The sequence below is a fragment of the Nyctereutes procyonoides genome, unplaced genomic scaffold, assembly GCF_905146905.1.
Source record: "Nyctereutes procyonoides isolate TBG_1078 unplaced genomic scaffold, NYPRO_anot_genome, whole genome shotgun sequence".
Classification (NCBI taxonomy): domain Eukaryota; kingdom Metazoa; phylum Chordata; class Mammalia; order Carnivora; family Canidae; genus Nyctereutes; species Nyctereutes procyonoides.
Genome location: NW_026575052.1, coordinates 29,006,360 through 29,027,500, shown reverse-complemented (window position 1 = coordinate 29,027,500; position 21,141 = coordinate 29,006,360). Strand labels below are relative to the sequence as shown.

Sequence of the window (21,141 nt, the reverse complement as noted above, 5' to 3'; positions counted from 1 at the left end):
TGAGGGCGTGGCCATTAGTTGGAGGGGAGTAGTTTGGAAAAGCATTCCCCCATGATGTGTCACAAGACACATTCCATGTGCTTCTTTTGTCCTCAGTTCATTTCTTTCTCCATTTTTTTAAATCTTAAAAAAATCTTATTTAACATAAATGGTTATATTAGTTTCAGGTATAGGCTATAATGATTCCTCAGTTCTTCTTTGCTCATTACTCAGTGCTCAGCATGGTAAGTGCCCTCTTCATCCCCGTCGCCTTACTTCATCCATCCCCCCCCACCTCTCCTGTGGTAATCATCAGTTCTGTGTACTTAAAAATCTGCTTTTCTCTTTTTTAAAATTCATTTGTTTCTTAAATTCCACTTATAAATGAAAAATATGGTATTTGTTTTCCTCTTAGCACTGTATCTGCTAGATTCACCCATGTTTTTGCAAATGGCAAGGACTCATTTAAAAAATTTTAAAGCCAGTGTAGTTAACATACATTCTGTTAGTTTTAAGTGTACAATATAGTGATCGATTTTGGTCAGATGAAATGTTCCTTGTAAGCATCAAAATTTAACTCCTTCTCTCCCAACCCCCTTCCTTTTTATAAAGGTGTCTCCAGATTGCAGTTTCTGGTAGGGTGGATATTTCTCTTCTTATTTTCATTTATTTTCCATCTTTCTTGGCCTGCTTCAACTCAATTCTCTATTGCTTTGTTTTTCTAGTCCTTTCTCCTCTTGCTGCTGCCTGCTATCACTCCCTAGTCCATTTCCTTCCCCACTGAGCTCTTATCCTTGTCTTTTCTTTCCATGCCTCCCACAGACTCTTTTGGAGCTGGGGCTGTAATGGAGTTGCTGAGTGCTCTTTCCTCATTGTCTTGAGCCCCTGGTTTCTGTGGTTTCATGTTTGCCATCCTGCGGCTTGGCTGGCTTTTCCCTGCGTGCGTTTTCATTTAAGAAGGCGAAGAGCAGCAGGCCCCGCGAGACTGCTATCTATAGTTTGACAGAGGGAATGAGAATCGAGGAAGAGAAGAGACAAGAGCACGGAGAGAGATGAGTGTTGTGCAGTGAGCATTGGGGATCTTTGACAGCACTCTTCCTGCTTCTGACTTGTTTCCATAAAGTCCTTTCTTTCCCAGCCCCTGGGGGGAGGTGGGAAATCTTCCAACTGGCAGCTTGGAGCATGGGAAGAGCATTGGATGGTGGGTGAAGACCTGGGCCCTAACCCTGGGTCTACTATGTGGTGGGACCCAGAGCAAGTCACCTCTTGGTATGAACCTTCAGTTTCCTCACCTGCCGAGTCAGGGATTGATCAGATGAGCTTTGAGGCTCCTTATGTCTTAGAAGTTTCTGAACCCCTACTTCTCTGAGTGAGCACTCCTGATTCTTTTATCTTGCACTGGTCCTTACTTTGTAGGACTGTCAATGCTCTTGTTTAAGAAAGGCCTCCGTGTGTGCGCGTGTGTGTGTGCGTGTGTGTTTGTATGTGTGTGTGTTGGTGGTACACTGTGTAGAATTTGTGTTCTGGCGCAGATGCAATGAGAAGGACAAAGGGCACTTCTTTTGACTTCCTACGGAATGCAGAGCTGTGTGTTCTACCCTGAGATAAGAATATAGATGATTGTGTCGCTCTTTGCCCAGGAGTTATCAATTCATGAAGACTTAGGGTTCTTTGTATTCCTGATAGTCTTGGTTTTGGTTGGGCACATTCAGTGCTGGCAGTAGGCCCATACTGACTTTCGTATCACACTTGGTTTCACATATGTCTGTAGACCTCAAGCTTTAAATGATAACCAAATGAGATTATTGTCTGCTTGCATTCAACCTGGAGCTGAGGAGTTGATGACTTGATAGTTTTTCCTGTCTTGGAAATGGAAAACTTGTTCGAGATGTGAAATAGAAAATGAAGTTGTGGTAACTGTAGCTTCCAATGAGCAGAGGGTATCCTAGAGTCAGGGGGCCTTACAAACACTAAGCAGGTGGTGTTGAAATTTCTTTCTTGAAGGAAAATGCTTTTTTCCCTCAAAAGAAAATGCTTTTTTCCCTCAAAGGAAAATGCTTTTTTCCTTATGTAAAAAGTAATATGGGGAACTTTAATATATAAAATGGATAAAATGTCTTTATTGTTAAATATATTCTTCAAATTTAAATATGCTACATTTATTATTTCAAGACAGTGACCTAGCTTGGCAGTTCAGGTCCTCTCCAGCATATTAAAACCTGGGAAATAATACATCATAGTGAATGTAGTCTTCTTAGATTTAAATATAATTGGAAACCTATTTTCCAAAATGAAATTTAAGTGGCATGCTTAACTCTCAACAGGCTCTGTTAGTGTCCATTACAATCCAGAGTCGCCCGATCTCAATTTGAAAACTACTTAATGCAAAGAATGAACATGAACTAACCATCAACCCAAGGAGCAAGGACATTGAAGCAAAGGAATAAGGGAGAGATTAATTTAAATACACACACACACACACACACACACACACAGAAGAAAATACCACTTATCTAGACCCACATATTTTTTTTTGTATTGAAGCTATTAATCTAGAATTATATACCAGGTATAATTGCTTTTAGATTTGTAAGACCAGATGGGTCTGTTTCTAGCCCCATTCTCTCTTACAATACATAAATAAGCAAAACAAACAAAAAAGCGCTGTCTTCTGGTTGTGCTTATTCCTTCTAGGCTAAAGCAATCTTTGTCGTCTTTGGACATCTCTGGTTCTTAGAAGGCTCTCCCTGGAGACCTGAGCTCTGTGCCCTGTCCTTCCCTCCATTGTTCTGGGCTTTCCCCTGTGGGGCCTACAGAACATGTCAGAGCCCCTGTCTGCATGATAGACCTTCAGATATTTGTAACAGTGACCGTTCAACCATGATTCTTCTCTTCTTTGGCAAAACAGGCCCAGTTCCTTCAATTGTTCCTCATGTGACAACATGGTTTTTTTGTGTCCCGTTGGCATCCTTGTCCTTTTCCTCTGAATGTGTTGTCATTTTGTCTGTATTTAAGCATTCCATGGCCCAGGTATGTCTGATGGAGAGCAGAGCCAGACCATACGCATTCTTATTGGAATTCCTAGATTTTCACCCATGCAGGGTATAGCAGAGTTAGCATCTTTGCACAGCTGTGTCAGTGACAACTCCTGCTTAGTTGATTATTGGCCAAAATCCTAACCAGCATCCACTTGTTAAAGTGTTTTTTGCTTCATTCATTGTTTATGTACTTGATTATTTGGGAACCAAGCACAGGACCTCTCTGCCTCAAGAATTACTGGGATAATTTAAGAGTAGAGCTTAGAATTGCAATTTTCTTATATCTCAGCTGGTTCAATCCTGCTATGATCTGCATGAAATGTCAGATATATTTTCAGTTTCTAGGAGTTCTATGTTTTCATACACCTGTGAGTAAGTTAGTGATTTTATTTTATTTATTTATTTACTTTTTTAAGTTAGTGATTTTAAAAGGAAGCAAACTAAGACTTTTATTTATTTTTTAAATAAATTTATTTTTTATTGGTGTTCAGTTTGTCAACATATAGAATAACACCCGATGCTCATCCCGTCAAGTGCCCACCTCAGTGCCCGTCACCCAGCCACCCCCACCCCCGCCCACCTCCCCTTCCACCACCCCTAGTTCATTTCCCAGAGTTAGGAGTCTCTCATGTTCTGTCTCCCTTTCTGATATTTCCCACTTATTAAAAAAAATAAAAAACTAAGACTTTTAAAGCCTACTTCTGTTTTTCTTGAGGAATTGGAGTAATTTACTGATCTCTGTCATGATTTGTTTTACTCCAGCTTTGATACAGAAACTACAGTGTGAATATAGTTCTATATTCTATAAAACTACAGTGGTTCTATAGCGGTGAATCATCCATCAAGTGTGAAAATCGTGGAGAATTTTTGATTTGTGTGTATGTATAACTGGATTTATTGCAGAGATATGAAAAATGGGTCAGCTTTTAACATTAACATATACATTTAATTTATGATAATTGCTCCTTTTGGTAAATAATTATATTGACTATGTAATTCAGATCTTTTATATCCTTGTCAATTTTTTTGGTCCGCTGCTTCTATCAGCTACTGAGAGAGACGTGACAAAATCTAACTTGTGATTTTGGGTTGGTCTAGCTCTTTGGCTTGTGAATTTTTTTTTAATCTTTTGAAGCTATTTCAGATTTGATATGATGATACATACAGATTTGATATGATAATAACCTCTCTTTCAACTATATGCCAAGTTCCTCTTTCTTTAGTAACATGTCTTGCTTTAAAATCTACTTTTTCTGATACTATTTTGGCCATACTTGCTTTCTTTTGGTTAGTATATCTTTTTACTTTCAAGATTTCTGTGCTTTTTTTTCTTTTATTTTTTGAATTTAAAAATTCCATACCGACCATAGTGGTATTATATTTGGATTACTTCATTTACATGAAGATAATTGCTGGTATATTTGGAATTATATCATATAACTGTCTATTTGTCTTATGTTTTATGTTTTCGTTTCTCCTGTCTTTGTGATTGATAAAATGTATATATGTATATATATTTTTTAAGATTTTATTTATTAGAGAGTGCAAGAGAGAGTGGGAGCTGGGGGAGAGGCAGATGGAGAAGGAGGGGCTGACTCCCACTGGGCAAGGAGCCCGATATGGGACTCGATCTCAGGACCCTGGGATCATGACCTGAGCCAAAGGCACACGCTTAACTGACTGAGCCACCCAAGTGCCCGAGGAAAACATTTTCTAATTGGCTTTTTCTTCTGTAACTTGTTAGTTATGTTTTTCTACTGTTACCCTCAGCTTAAAATGTACATATCTGACATAAGCATAATAAGCTATTACTTTTAACATTTTCTTAAACTGGTAGACATTTGAATCCCATTTTCCTTTCACATTACTGTCAGGCATTTTAGTTTTACAGATATTTTCAACTCCATGACATCATTCCTATTTTGTACATTGGACATTAATATATTTTGTCCACTCTTTGATATCTCCTCTTGGGTGCCTGCTTATGTTGGAGATCATTTTATTTCTGCTTGAATAGTTCCTTTTAGTGCTTGCCTGCTGGCAATGAGTTCCCTCAGTATTTGTTGGAAGCATTTTAATTTCAGTGTCATTTTTAGGGATTTTTTTTTCTTTTTGAGAGGAGAGAGGGGGCAGGAAGGGACAGAGGGAGAGGGAGGGAACCCAAGCAGACTCCCTGCTGAGAGTGAGGCCTGATGCGGGGCTCCATCTCACAGCCCTGAGATTATGACCTGAGCCAAAACCCAGAGTCAGACACTGTGAGCCACCAAGGGTCTGACTGAGTCACCTGGCTGCCCCAGGGATGTTTTTGATGGGCGTGGACTCTTAGGACCTCTGTTATTTTATTTCATCGCTTTAAAGATAACATTCTGTTGTCCTCTGACTTCCATAACTTCTCTAAGGGGTTCCCTTTTCTGGAATTTTTAACGCATTTTATTCTTTTTCCCATAGTTCTCTGATGCCTTTAAGAATATGACTTTAAAATTTTTCTGTTTTGATTTTCTGGTTGTTATCAGCAGGAATATTGGACTTCTGTGATCTGTTTTATCCTGTTTGTAAATGGAAGCCATTCCTACTTGAAAGGATCTTTCTTTCTTTCTTTTTTTTTTTTAAAGATTTTATTTATTTATTCACAAGACACACAGAGGCAGAGACACAGGCAGAGGGAGAAGCAGGCTCCCTGCGGGGAGCATGATGTGGGACTTGATCCCAGGACCCCGGGGTTACAACCTGAGCTAAAGGCAGATGCTCAACCACTGAGCCACCCAAGGGCCCCCGAAAGGGTCTTTCAGAAGAAATGTCTTAGAAGCCTTTTATGTAATTTTAGTGATCTTCCCTAAAAAAAAAAAAAGATTCTGTTATTCCCCTTGGATTTAACCAATTTATATTCACTTATGTTTTATTGATTTAGTTGTGATTTGGGACAAGAAATTTGAATGATCTTGTTATTTTACACTACACAAAAGATGGTTAAAACATGCTTTGAATCAGTGGCTCCTAAACTTTTTTAAATCATCTGCTCCTTGAACACTTAGAAGAATCTCTAATTAAAAGACACCTTCTCTCTCCACGAATGTCTAAGACTGGGCATAAATCTTGAGGGACCTAAGGAATACTTCTCTCTCCTTTCAGCTGTACCCCTACCTATGGGTTTCAGGATGAGAGTCTTTGTATTAAGTATGGAAAATATAAAGGTTGAGGTTAATGTAAAGGTCTAGTAAGTCAGTAAACACTTTCCCACAGCTGTTTTTACAGTAATGTGTTGGGGAGAAAAGTATGCTGGGCCTGGTACATGTGGATTTGATGTGACTTGTGGCCCTGCCACTCACTGGACCTGATGGTACCAGGGTTCTCGTTTATGTGATGAGAGTCATAATAATACTTCCTAGGTCTTACTGTGGGAAAAAGATTAGAAAGACACAATAAAGCGCCTAGTAGTTGTGAAATACCATGTGCACAAAAGATAATATATGTGTACAGATATGTGCGTATCTATAATATATGCACATAAAGGAAATAAGTTCTGCATTTTCTCATGTTGGTTTAAAGAAGTACTTAAACACTGTAATTTGGAATAAAAGACAATGCCTATAGCACTTTCTTTCAATTGTGCTTGAAGAATGTAAAGAGGATGACCTAACTTGCAGGTTGGGGTAGAAATCAAGACACTGCGTACTGTTCATCTGGGCTCTGGGATCCTGAGGTAGTTAGTATAACTAGTTCCTATACTCCTATTCACCTACCTATAAAATGGGATTATGCACTTTAAAAAATTCTCAGGAATCTCACAACATTTAATAACACACTGCTCTGCAGGGAAGGTTCTGTGTAGAATAATTATTATCTTTTTTTTTAAGATTGATTGACAGAAACGGAGACAGAACATAAAGACTCCTAACTCTGGGAAACGAACTAGGGGTGGTGGAAGGGGAGGAGGGCGGGGGGTGGGGGTGAATGGGTGACGGGCACTGAGGGGGACACTTGACGGGATGAGCACCTGGTGTTATTCTGTATGTTGGTAAATTGAACACCAATAAAAATTAATTTATTAAAAAAAAACAAATGTCAAGGAAATAAATGTTATGCATTGCTAATTTTAAAAAAAAGATTGATTGATTGATTCATTCATTCATTCATTCATTCATGAGAGACACACATACAGAGAGAGAGAGAGAGAGGCAGAGACACAGGCAGAGGAGAAGCAGGCTCCTGCAGGGAGCCCGACGTGGGACTCGATCCCAGGTCTCCAGAATCACGCCCTGGGCTGAAGACGGCGCTAAACCACTGAGCCACCGAGGCTGCCCTAGAATAATTATTCTTTTGTTGTGAAGACAAGTTTCCGATGTTGAAAACAATCAAATTTGATAATTCACTTAGGGTATTATGTTGATATTGGTTTTAATGGCATGTATTAGTAAACTTTTAATATAGTATTTAGCACCTCACTGAAAATGTACTTTTAATGTGCTCCTGTCCTAAGGGTCACCCCATGTTAAGGCTGTGTAGGATAACTTGGAACACAGCACTACATCTTATTATCATATGAAAAGGTCACCATTGTCATTAAATGGTATTTACCATGTTCCCATTATTATTTGGTTCTATAGAAGTTAGAGTTGAATGGATACCTTTGAGAATACGGTGAAATCCGTAAACCTTTCCTCAGAAAAATAGACACATACACATATGAAGGGAGTTTTGCTAACAATTTTAAAAGGTACCCAGACCTCCTGAAATCCATTTATGAATCTTCCTGCGGCTCCAAATTAAGAAACACCACTATAAAAAGATGCACGCTTTGTTCTCATTGTCATAATTTGAAACTGCAGGGTTTATTGCCTATTCATGCCACATATTTTAGAGACTAGTTGGTGAAGGTTGTTTGGCAAAAGACATTGTTACTGACCATGTATAATTATGCATAGATATGTTGTCTGTAGAGAGTGAGAGTGAAGACGGGAGGACATTAGCACAAGGATATTCAGTGATTAGGATAATATAGGCACCAAGTTACTTAAGGCATTTAGATACCTAGTTTAAAGAAAAAATATTTAGAATATGCACATCAATGCCAACCATTTCCATCGTAAAGGTCATTAGAAGAAGAGTAGAGTAGTTGGATGAAAGAAATAGTCTAATGGCCAATAAGATTGAATACCTTTTCTGGTTCTTTGAGAAGAGATCTAGAGGGGAGCCTGGGTGGCTCCATGGTTGAATGTCTGCCTTTGGCCTTTGTAACCCCAGGGTTCTGGGATCGAGTCCCGCATCGGGGTCCCTGCATGAAGCCTGCTTCTCCCTCTGCCTGTGTCTCTGCCTCTCTCTCTCCTCTCTCTCTCTCTCTCTCTCTCTGTGTGTGTGTGTGTGTCTCTCATGAATAAATAAATAAAATCTTTTGGAAAAAAAAGAAGAAATCTACAGATGTCACAGCATTTCAGCAGAAGGCTTGGTCTTTGAGAATTATTGATGAGTTTTACAAGTAGAATTTCTGGAAGATGTTTCTTGATAAAAAAAAACCGTTGGTTTAATTAACTGTGTGTGTGTGTGTGTGTGTGTTTATGTTGAGGTGTATTCAATCTGGTTATAATCCAGCTTTCCTACTCAATATTTGTTCCCATTTTCCATGCTACTGGTCCATAGAGATTTTAGAGGGGTATTTGAGTACTTTTTATTTGGGCAAGAGAAAATAACAGGTGGTACACCTTCACTATTCAAAAAGGAAAGGGACTGTGAGGTTCTTCTCAACTGGTTCACTTGAGAAAGTGAACATTCTGACCTACTTTAGGCAAGTGTGAATGCAGATGTCAATAGAAAAGGGAAGACCAGAATTCTTGAAGTTGAAATTTGAACAGGCCATTAACAATGTTAATGCTATTTAGCAGTATCTTTAATAAAAGTGGAGAGTAAGTTTCAGGGATAGGGGAAAGAAGACAAATGAAACTGATGAGGGAACGGTTTACTGTCCATAAATTGGGAAATAAAAGTTTTGGCAAGGTGGTGATGAAAATGATACCCGTGACCAGCACAGGGGGGCAATGGAGTTTGCTAGAACATTACTGGAAAGCAGTTTGGCAGTTTGCAACCAGCTTTCACATATTTGGACCATTTCTGGAATTTTATTCTACAAAAGTAAAGCATAAAGGGATGCACATGAAAAAGTTTCTTGTATGGTTTATAATGTTAAGCTAGAACCACTCTTAAAGTACAACAGTACAGGGATGATGGGGGAAATATTAGAACATCACGTTTGATGGAATGCAAATAAAAATGGTGCCAAAATTCAGAAGAGGGAAAAGTACTTTCGATAGAAGAGAGAAGAGCACAACCAAATGCGTACTCACGCCGTGAGGAAGCTCGATAAGGGTTAGCTGTGCATTGAACAAAGACTGGAAGGCAATAAAAGAATGAAAACAAGTTGATACATCAGGATAGATGGGATGTAGATTTCTTTCATTGCTGTCATTTTGTTCGATACTGAAAAATTTTAGACAGCCTTCTAACTTAATGTGCTTAAGGATTTTTGAGTTTGATAATGAATTAATTGGCAATTGAGATATGTGATGTGAGGCCTGCTTTTGCTCCTAACAGGTAGGTGTTTCCAAAACATTTGGTTGAGTTGCCTGTTCTTTCCCCCACTGGCTAGAAATGTCACCTTTATGACATAACCTCCCTGCATCTGCTTCTGGACTCCGTACTCAGTGGTCTGTCCCTGTGCCCGTCACATTGCTTAAGGCGTTATGGTTTTATATAGATTTTAAAAAAAGGCATTATGGTTTTATTGCATGCCTTGCTTTGTGGTAGGACATGTTCTGACTGCATTCTGCACAGGCCAAGCACTGTCATTCTCCAAACTGTTTCTAGTCTTGTGCATCTATTCTTCCAGATGCACTTGGAAACAAGCCTCTTTCATTTGAAAAGTGTTTGGGTTTTGACTAGAGCACGTTAAAGTTTTAGATTCATTTGGGGAGATAATTTTTGCCTATTATGCCTCTTACTGTGTCCAGAAGTTTTAGTGAAATGAGTGTGTTCTTTCTTTTAATTTTAATTTTGTGATTTAAATGTCATTAATTAACAGGGTATCATTAGTTTCAGAGGTAGAGGTCAGTGATTCATCAGTTGCATAGAACACCCAGTGCTCATTCCATCACGTGCCCTCCCCCATGCCCAGTTACCCCGTCCCCCTACCACCTCCCCTCCAACAACCTTCAGTTTGTTTCCTATGATCAAGAGTCTCTGTGGTTTGTCTCCCTCTCTGATTTTATCTTATTTTATTTTTCCCTCCCTTCCCCTATGATCCTCTGTTTCTTATATTCCACATATGAGTGAGATCATATAATTGTCTTTCTCTGATCCACTTATTTTGCTCAGCATAATACCCTCCAGTTCCATCCACGTTGATATAAATGGCAAGATTTCATCCTTTCTGATGGCTGAGGAATACTCCATCATGAATATATAGACCACGTCTTAACTTTGTGCAGTGGCAGTATCGTAGCCAATGAGGTTTATCCGAGGCACGATTAGTGCTAATTGAAAACTAGACCATGTCTTCTTTATCCACTCATCTGTTGAAAGACATCTGGGGTCTTTCCATAGTTTGGCTATTGTGGACATTGCTGCTGTGAACGTTGGGGTGCAGGTGCCCCTTCAGATCACTGTGTCTGTATCCTTTGGGTCAATACCTACTAGTGTAATGTGCTGGGTCATAGGGTAGCTCTATTTTTACCTTTTTCAGGAGCTTCCATACTGTTTCCAGAGTGACTATGCCAGCTTGCAGATAGACCCATGAAAAAATGCTCTACATCAGGCAAATACAGATCCAAACCAAGTGAGATCCCACCTCACACCAGTGAGAAGGGCTAAAATTAACATGTCAAGAAACCACAGATGTTGATGAGGATGCGGAGAAAGGGGGAACCCTCTTACTCTGTGGGTGGGAATGTGTGTTATTGTAAGTTTGGGGTATAGTAGATTCACAGAAAGATGATGAGACGTGTTTAGTATTTCTGCACAAAGTAGAGTGATTCTGGTACTGATGCCAGTAAATCCTTTCAGGGAAGCGTAGGGCTGTAATTGCCTGGAAGTGCAAATTGACTCCAGATGGGGAAACCACGGGGGCACCGTGAAGTTCTGTAGCTGAGAGTTTATCTCTGTGCCGTTAATAAAATTAGTGGCCCTTTAAGAAAACCAGATTTTCAGGGGCTCCAGTGGTTAGAAAGACCCCAGTCAGGCCCCCAAATTGTCACTCGTGGCCGATCATTTTTACTGTCCTTGTTTTTCAGAACATCTTCAGAAACTCATTTCTCCTGATGTGCGTAGCCGAGTCTGAACCTCTTTAGGGCTTTAATTTTCTGGAATGAAAATGTTCGTGTCCATACATACTCATATCTTCTTTTTCTGCCATCCTCTCCCGCCCGCCCCCCCGCCAATCCCATCCTATCCCATTGGGTTTCTCGTAGTTTCTGCTTCCCCCCATCCTCTTATCGTACCTTCCATGTCTTTCTGATCACTCTGTGATGAGCAAATAAGAGGAGCCCTTTTAGGGCTGACTGTATTCTTAGTGCTAAGACTGTGCGCATCTCCCTTTAATGGATGGACCTTCTTCCCGACCTGTTTTTGTCCATCTTCTTTTACCAACGTGGAGCACGGGGTGGGCTCATGACGAAGACACATGCAGACTGTAAAACTGTTCTGTTTGGGGTTGTATTGCCTTGGAAAGGCCGTCAAAGTCCTCGGTAGGTTGTGGTCCTCGTTCACCCAACCAAAGAAAATAGTCGTGTGCTGGTTGCTTTGAACAGAGACAGATGAGATAGTCTTCTTGTCTGTGAAAAGCTTTGATCTGTTGATACAGTTTGTTTTCTTTTACAAAAAAAGAAAAAAGTGACAAGCCAGGTCAGATTCTGTCTGTGGACAATTAACAGTCCCTTTAGCGACCAGGAACATGACTAATGCAGGCTGTTCTTCCTTTTTTAGGAAATGGAATTTCATCTAGGTTTCCTCTCTGTCATGTCAGACATTTGTCACTTTTTTTTTTTCCTTTCAGATCCTCTTCCCGAGCTTTCTGGGGAGCTGTCGTGTGGTGGGTTTCTCCGGGCATATCACTTTCTATGGGTTGCATCCGTGCTGTGCATGTGTGCGTGGGCTCACGTGCAGAGAAGCGCTAATCCAAAGTTGGAAACTAGTGATTTCTTTCCCCAGCAGCCAATTGGTATTTATACCAATTCATAATTTAGGGTAATATTTTGTGTGCCATAGATTTCAAACCAGCAGGAAAACATAGCCTTTTTGTATTTTTAAAGTTTAGACGAAACACCTGCGTGGTTATTGGAGGAAGGAGCCGTGTGCCCATTCTTTTCCCCATGCGGGTCGGCCCTGCTGCCGCGCGTGGGACCCACGGTGTCCACCAGCAGGAGTGGACCAGGGGGACTGCGGGGAGCGGCTCAGTTTTGCTGGCCATGGGCCGAGCCCTGGCCCCCCAGGCCACCCTTCCCACCTCCTCTTCCTGTGGCCGCCACCCCAGGCCGAACGTCTCCCTGGAGGACTCTCTTCCTATTGCTTTTCTGTTTCTGAGCGGAGGGAGTGTCCTGGGTCCTTGGAGCCTCCCCGCCACCCAGGATGGCCCAGCGGCCCGGTTTCCCCCTCGTCGTGGAACTGATCGAGGCCTTCCCGCAGCCTCTGGGGTGAGGTCCTGAAGAGCCCTCCCCTGCCCCTGCTTCCTCGACTTCCCTTCCTTCCCGGAGTGGCTCCTCTCCCGCACCCGGGCACTTAGCAGGGTGTGTGCCAGCTGGAAGCTCTCAGGAGGCAGTGCGAGGCCAGGCCACGGGGAGGCAGGACTTGGGGTTCCCTTGGAGGAGACGGACAGTGATGGAAACGGCACAGCAAGCCTGGGGCCGTGGTACTGTCGACTTGGCAAAGCTTGTGCATATTTAAAGTTCTTACAACCAACTGTGATCCAGGACAGGGTAAGGCGATAACTAAAAACAATGGTTTTGACCCTTTGTACTATGGTGGTATGTCAGGGACAGAAAAAGAAATGAGTAGAATCAGTGATGTCCATCAGGTAGGAGGAATTCAAATGAAATAAAGACAACAAGGTTGAATCACATTTATAGAGCGAGTAAATTTTAAAAATTTCTTCCCTTTGCTCTGGACTACTTTGGCATTACAAATAGAATAGACCGGCTCTGATGTCCTTATTATATTTTATTTTATTTTATTTTATTTTTTAAAATTAATTAATTATTTAATTATTTAATTATTTATTTATTTAATTATGATAGAGAGAGAGAGAGAGAGAGAGAGGGGGGCAGGCAGAGACACAGGCAGAGGGAGAAGCAGGCTCCATGCACCGGGAGCCCGATGTGGGATTCGATCCCGGGTCTCCAGGATCGCGCCCTGGGCCAAAGGCAGGCGCCAAACTGCTGTGCCACCCAGGGATCCCCATATTTTATTTTATTTTATTTTGTTTTGTTTTATTTTATTTATTTTTTATATTTTATTTTATTTTATTTTATATTTTATTTTATTTTATTTTTTTAAATTATTTATTTATTTGTTTGTTTATTATTTATTTATTTATTTATTTATGAGAGAGATTGAGAGAGAGAGAGAGAGAGAGAGAGAGAGGCAGGCAGAGACACAGGCAGAGGGAGAAGCAGGCTCCATGCACCGGGAGCCCGATGTGGGATTCAATCCCGGGTCTCCAGGATCGCGCCCTGGGCCAAAGGCAGGCGCCAAACCGCTGCGCCACCCAGGGATCCCTATATTTTATTTTATTTTGTTTTATTTTATTTTATTTTATTTATTTTTTATATTTTATTTTATTTTATTTTATTTTATTTATTTTATTTTATTTTATTTTATTTATTTTATTTTATTTTATTTATTTTATTTTATTTTATTTTATTTTATTTTATTTTATTTTATTTTATTTTATTTTTATTTTTATTTTTATTTTTTTTTTGATGTCCATACTTTAAAATGTCAGGAGGCATCTCGCTGTGGTCCCGAGTGTTTGTTTTTGGAAAGAGAATTTGTGCTACTTGAGTGTCAACCATGTGAAATGAACCTAACAAACAACACTATTTTGGACCCCAGCCCTTCTTTTATTGTGTGTTGTTGTTGTTGTTGTTGTTGTTGTTTTTAAGAGTCAGGACAAGAAAGTGTGATGATACCTCAACTTACATATTTTTTAGGGGCAGATGACTGTCTATGCAAAGTTTGGGAAAAATGTTTATCTTCCTAAAGATGCCGAGTTTTACTTTATTTATAATGGATCTCATCAGAGACACGTCGTGATCGCAAAACGCACTGAGGATAATGTTCTCCAGTCCAGCATTCCAGGTGAGGTGTAGTCTTTACTCTGCAACTGGGAAGTCTGTCTAGAAGCATCCTTCCTCCAGGGACGTAGGCTGGGAGGAGGACCAGGAGGAGGAAGTAAACAGTGCTCCGAGTGGGATGGGTGTGAGGGAGGTGGGGCGGGGGAATGCGGAGGGGCAAGGGTCAGGACCCATGAGCACACTCACCCTGGGTCAGCTTGCTTCTGAGGCTCTCCCAGCTGCATCAGCCTGGCCTCAGACCAGGCAGGCCTATCCTGTTGGTGGCACTCAGCTTTCAAAGTTGGCTGTGCTTTGGGTGTAGTCCAATGGAGGAGTCGCTCCTAGCCTCACTTCCTGTTGTCCCAGGGCCCATGGCCAGGGACGGTTCATGCAGCACAGAGATGTTGGCGGTGGCTTTCCTTCTCCCTCCCTCCCTCCTTCGCCTGCAGTCTGGCAGCCCCACTGTTCACCGCAATCCTGTTAGCTCTTTTTGGTGCCTGGGGTTCCTTCCTTGGCACTCTATGTATCCAGACTCTTCCTTACTAGATCTCAGGCACCAGAACGTTCTCTTCCCACCACCAAAATGTTCACATTCCAACACTTGTCATTCTCCTACGTGTTGTCTTGTTACCGTGGTGACGGGTGACAAATTAATATTTCATGTTAATGTTTGTTAAGAGCTAATAGTTCTCAGATATAGTTGTTTCATATATTCATTGGGGTGTGGATTATGTATCTGAGACAGGAGGCTGGGGCCCAAAGATGGAGTGAAGGTGTTACTACCTGCAGGAGGGGGGGGTGGGTTTAGTTCAGGTTTGCTGATGGGTTAGATTTCCTTAACTCGGGGCCTATTGGGCCCTCTAAATTGCATCATTTAGGGAACCTTCAATTTTTTTATGGATAGGATTGGCTTCATTTTTAGAGGAAATATATTTTTTATTTTTAAAAGATTTTATTTATTTATTCATGAGAGACACAGGGAGAGAGAGAGAGAGGCAGAGACACAGGCAGAGGGAGAGGCAGGCTTCATTCAGGGAGCCTGACGTGGGACTTGATCCTGGGACCCCAGGGTCATGCCCTGGGCTGAAGGCGGCGCTAAACCACCGGGCCACCAGGGCTGCCCAAAGAAAGAGATTTCTAAGTGCTTCTGCAGTCTCTCTGTTACGTGTGAAGGGAAGGTAGACAGTAGACATGCAAACAACACAGACATAGAATTGCAGAGATGTGCAAAGACTTTGCAGCCCTACCTGGGCTTGTTCATCAGATCAAACTGTTGTTCCATTTCTGAGACTGTGGGCATTGTTTTTAAAAGATTATTTACTTATTTATTCATGAGAGACTCAGAGAGGCAGACACACAGGCAGAGGGACATGCAGGCTCCCTGTGGGGAGCCTGATGCAGGACTCAATCCCAGGACCCCGGGGTCACGCCCTGAGCTAAAGGCAGATGCTCGACCACTGAGCCACCAGGTGCCCCGTGAGCATTTTTTCTCACATGCTGCTATAATTGATGTAACGCTTTCTACACAAGTTATCATGTTTTAAAGATTCAGTTGGGCATGATTATTGTTACCCTTTCCTTCTTACTACACAAGGAGCCAAGCAATAAATCTTAACCAGCCACTCTGAGGCCCATCCCTACCGGGAGCCCCCTCTTGCTGTGCCTGTAGATGTATGTGTATTTTTATTGATAGTCCAGGCATACATCCAATGCATGGTCATACATGAATGTACAAAATATAATATCCATAAAGAGTAATGAGTATAATGTGCAGTGAAAACCAAGGCATTCCATGTAATTGGGGGGAAAAGTGCATTTTTCTGAATTATCTGTGTTCAAATTTAGATTAAGGTTGAACAACTTTAAACAACTGTTGGAGAGGAACAATAGGGAACCAGACCCAGGCAGTTAACATTTAGAGACTGTGGGCGATTTTAAGCTCTTTTCTCTTTGGTGCCATAATTGGCATCTTTATAAGAAAAAAAAAGTCAAACCTCATTAATGGCATAGAGTTACCTTGGCTCTGTCTCTATTGCCTCTGCCTTTTGGCTTTGGGATTTACATTTATGCCTTCGCTGCCTTTGGCTGCTCCCTTCTTGGTTTTCTTTTACGAAGCCTCTTATGGAGGAGGAATGAGAGTAATAACTAAAGTGCCAATCTTAATATCGAAAATTCTGTCATTTTCTTTACTCGGATGCAAGGGTGAGCCTCCTTCCCACTCCTTGTGTGTTAAAGAAGGTCTGCTTGACGGTTCGTGCCCTACTTGAAGGGAGAGCTCTTAACCTTTGTTTTTAAACAAACTCCGTATGGGCAGCTGGCAGTCCCTGTTTCTGGACCGTAAATGTCGCCTGTTTCAGCTTTCCCAGGGGAGCCTTTCAGAAGCGTGGAGAGCGGATTTCTGTAGTCTGTCCTGGAAGTGCCCAGACTGGGGATGGAGGCCTACATTTTGTGCCTGCACCCCTGGGTCATACTTGAAGAACACGGCAGCAGTTCTCAGTAAGCTGGGATGCTCTTCTCCCTACAAAGGCTCCCATTGGCCGTTTGCTTGGGGGGCCAGTGGTGACTGAGATCACCCTCCTTCCGTCTGGCTGTGATTATGATCATCACAGCAGTGTGGCGATACGAAGCCCTGGGTGTCCTGCCAAAGGCAGCATAATGTGCCTGGGTAGTAGCTTCCCGCCTGGCCACGTGAAGGAGGAGTGTAGGAAGGAAGCACAGGGAGCGGGATTAGATGACCACACACAACAGAACTATTAAGAGGACCGCCAAGGCACAGAAGCTATCGTTAGGAGTGGCAGGAGTCGGGTAATGAGCAACGTCTGTAAGTATTTCTGTGGAGTGCTCTTCACCCACCCTCGCTCACATTCGAAGGAATTCTTTGGAGCTACTTTGTACAACTATCATCTAAATAAACACATAAAAATGTAGGACTTGGGAGGAAGTGGCAGAGGAGGAAAGGGCAAAGGCCTTTAAGGAGACGACCTTGAATTGAGGGGTTGGGGTAATTGGGGTAAAGCTACAAGGTGAAGGTGTGCCAAATAACAATGTTCGACAATGATAGGAGAATAGACATGGAGGTGCTCAGAGCTCATAAAAGTTGTTTTTAAAATCAGGAGTCACTGAAAGAAGATGGAATGAGCTTTAATCCGGCCGCACGAGGGTGGCACTGTGGGAAGATACCTGGCTACATTTCTATTCTCTTCTGCCTTTTGTGCTCCTGGAGTGGGGGGTCTGCATAGGCAGTGCAGGGAGGCTGGTGACTCCTGACTTGGACACCGGGTGAGCATCTCCTTTATTTAGCCTCTAGGTGTGAACTGTTTACTGTCTTGTCGTCCAGGGCATGGGCTTCAGGAGACGGTGACGGTGTCTGTGTGCCTCTGCTCAGAAGGTTACTCCCCAGTGACCATGGGCTCCGGCTCAGTGACCTACGTGGACAACATGGCTTGCAGGCTGGCTCGTTTGCTGGTCACCCAGGCTGATCGCCTCACATCCAGTAGTCATCAGACCTTTCTGACTCCATTTGCCCTGACGGTGGGAGCATTGCCTGCTTTGGATGAGGAGCTGGTGCTGGCTCTGACCCATCTGGAGTTGCCTCTTGAGTGGAGTGTCTTGGGAAATTCTTCACTTGAAGGTGGGTCTTCACCAGAAAATTCAGATGTCTTTCCTTGATGTGATGTTAAGAATGTGCCTTACAATTTGTTGTCTGTCTCCCTGGGTTGGTTTTCCTGAGCATTTTTGACCTGAGCCTTATTCTGACATGACTGGATTCCCTGAGATCCTGAGTCACTTGACTCTGGGCTGGTTGATGCTCCTCAGCTCTATTCCAGGTGGTGGAGAGCTTTGCCTCAAGGAGGGAAGGACTGTTTCTTGGTGGCAAGCTCTTGAGCCAGCTGCTTTGGAGTGTGGCTCTACTTCCATTGGCACCTGTTCATGCTGTGCCATTTTGCCAAGAAGGTAGAGTCATCAAGCAAGGAAAGACAGGCAGCTGGCTCTGTGGGAACGCTCAGAACAAGTGTGGCATGCAGGAAATGAAACTGATGCATCGACATCTTTAAAATGCCAGAGTCACCGAGAGCCTTCAAACATTTGCGCTAACTTTGGGATAAACCTCGGGATGGCTCCTGTTGATTAAAAGATTGAATAGGCTCTTAACATCAATCGTGGCATCTGTGTGTGAACAAAGATGGGTGTTGTATGTAAGTCCATGCCAGGCAGGAGGCTGACCCACTCAATAGATACTTCTTACGGTGATAACTCATCACGGAATTTTATTAGAAATAGATATTGGTTTATATTTTACTGAACACACATATACTTGTGCTGTCTTTCTGCATTATTGTATGATTTTAGTGGTTGGATGATGCTGTTTTTGAGGTTTCTACTTCCTTTTTCTTTTCTTTTTCTTTTTTTTTTTTTTAAGATTTTATTCATTTATTCATGAGAGACCCAGACAGAGAGGCAGATACACAGGCAGAGGGAGAAGCAGGCTCCTTGCAGGGAGCCCGATGCGGAACTCGATCCCCAGTCCCCCAGGGTCACGCCCTGAGCCGAAGGCAGATACTCAACCACTGAGCCACCCAGGAGGCCCCAGGAGTTTCTACTTTCTGACAAATTCTGATTACAGACTGGTTTAAATTTGTGGATAAGATTAAATGCGCTAATTGAGGTAAAGGGTTGTGATTTTTGTAAACAGGATCATATGCCATAAACCACAGACAGAGAGGATCTCCACTTGTTTCTTTCAAACAGGGTTAAAGTAAAACTTTCTTGGGAAATTAAAGATGTTTCTTATTCCTTAAGATCTTGGATGAGACCAGTCACAATCCTCGTTCAGTGCTGCGCCGCGTCTGCCTCCTGTGTGCTGATTCAGCTGTATGGTAGCTGATTGGGATGTGTAAGGGGTGGTATCTGTTCTCCTCACCATTACCTCCAAGGATCTACCAAATGGCTTGGAACATATCAAGTGTTCCAGAAGTATTTGTGGTATGAATGGAAGTTGTATTTGGGACCTTCAGAAGGAAGTTATGCATCCTAGACATCACTATTGTTATTCATATGTATATAAAAATGTACCTGTTTTCTGGCTAAGGAATTTATTCATGTTCATATGAATATATAACTTGTTGTATATACGTAAACAGCTTCATATATACAGGAGCATGTTCCTGTATATTTAAACATACCTGTATATGTACATACATATCTATAGATCTGTGTGTGTGTGTGTGTGTGTATGTGTATATATATATATATTTATATTTATTTATATATATGTGTGCTTTCTGACTAGGGAAATTCTTTTTCTTAAGCTTCCTGGCCTTTTAAAACACTCTAATATTAGAGGGTGTTTCACTTTCTGGAAGGGCAGATTCATTTTAACAAAGGCATAAAGTTTTCATACTTTTTCACCAGTCACTGCACTAAAGGCCACAAGTAAAGTGCCTCCAAGACCCCAGGAGCAGCACTTGCAGGTCAGAAGGAGGCTCCTTCCCTAGCCCAGCACCTCCCTCAGCATAGGGGCTTGGAGTCTGCAATGGGTTAATTTGTGCCCCTGCAGGCGACAGATTGTTGAAGATTATGTGACTTAATAATTGCACTTGGAGGGCACCTGGAGGGCTCAGGGCGTGATCCCGGGGTCCTAGGATCGAGTCCCACATCGGGCTCCCTGTGAGGAGCCTGCTTCTCCCTCTGCCTGTGTCTCTTGTCTTTCTTTCTCTGTCTCTCATGAGTAAGTAAATAAAGCCTTTAAAAAGAAAATAATTGCACCTGGATAACTTAAACTAAAAGCCTTCAAAATGAGATTCATGTTACACACATGCTATATTTTCATCCTAAAATTTAGAAATGAATTACTATTTCTTAACCTTTAATCTATAGATTGGCAATAGTACATACATATAGCTTTTTGTGTGTTGCAGTCTTGACTGACTGGTCTTCTGTGATGAACCTTGGTCAGCCTAGCCCAAATTCCTATTTGCTTCTCAAACTTTAGTGATTGCCCAAGTTGCTATCTTTATTCTTAGTGGCCGCCAGTAGTTGAGGGTGTGCCAAATCCCATCAGGGGAGGATCTCCGTCATCACCCAGATGCAGGCTGATAAAGTCTACCCTCAGTCATGAGCTGGAACAGTGTGCAGTCAAGTTCCTTGCAGGAAAAGAATGGGAGATGGGCATTTTTTGTTTGTTTGTTTGTTGTTTGCTTCCACTGTGCTGAACCCTGGGGAGATAGTTACAGTAAGGGTTTCCGTGTACACCCATTAACACCCATTAACAACTACTTCTTCATCCTTTACAGTCCTGCGGGACTCATGAATACATTGGCCGTCAGAGCTAAAGCAGTCTGAGGAGCTGTCCCTCAGGTGGCAGCTGTAAAATCTGGGATGCCAGATGTGTGTACAGGCTGCTTCCAGAGAGATGCCAGTGACCTGGATTTATTGTTGGAATGAACCAAAGCAAGAAGGTGGGGGGAATTGCCCACGGGCTCTCTTGAGGTCCAGGGAGGATCATCAGTCAGCTGCATGCCAATTAGTAAATGGACCCTGCAGTTTATGAAGTATGCAGTCAAATCCCTTCCAGGGAAAGACTGGGAGATGTGTCTTTCTGCCGGTTCCTCTATGCCGAGCCCTCGGGATAGTTATGGTGAGTGTTCGTCTGCCTGTTAAGAACTACTTCTTTGCTGTAGTCCCATAGGATTCTTGGATGCAAGCCCCGCTGGCTTCCTCAGCTAGATGGAGGCTTTCAAAGTTGGGGTGCTAGATTTGATCCATTCCTCAGGGAGAAGCTGGGAACAGGGGTTACCACCTGATTGGATGGT

General features: G+C 42.2%; 1 protein-coding gene and 1 pseudogene across 6 annotated transcripts in view; both read left to right on the top strand.

Annotated features, from left to right (window-relative positions):
* Positions 1-21,141, top strand: part of ARHGEF28 (Rho guanine nucleotide exchange factor 28) — a 311,495-nt gene that overhangs the window by 117,011 nt on the left and 173,343 nt on the right. For all 6 annotated transcript variants that reach the window (XM_055332795.1, XM_055332796.1, XM_055332801.1 and 3 more), the window contains 2 exons: positions 14,207-14,354; positions 17,667-17,960. In XM_055332795.1, the coding sequence (XP_055188770.1) occupies positions 14,207-14,354; positions 17,667-17,960 (442 nt within the window). The remainder of the gene's footprint in view (positions 1-14,206; positions 14,355-17,666; positions 17,961-21,141) is intronic.
* On the top strand, positions 10,481-10,636 carry LOC129514332 (U4 spliceosomal RNA; annotated as a pseudogene).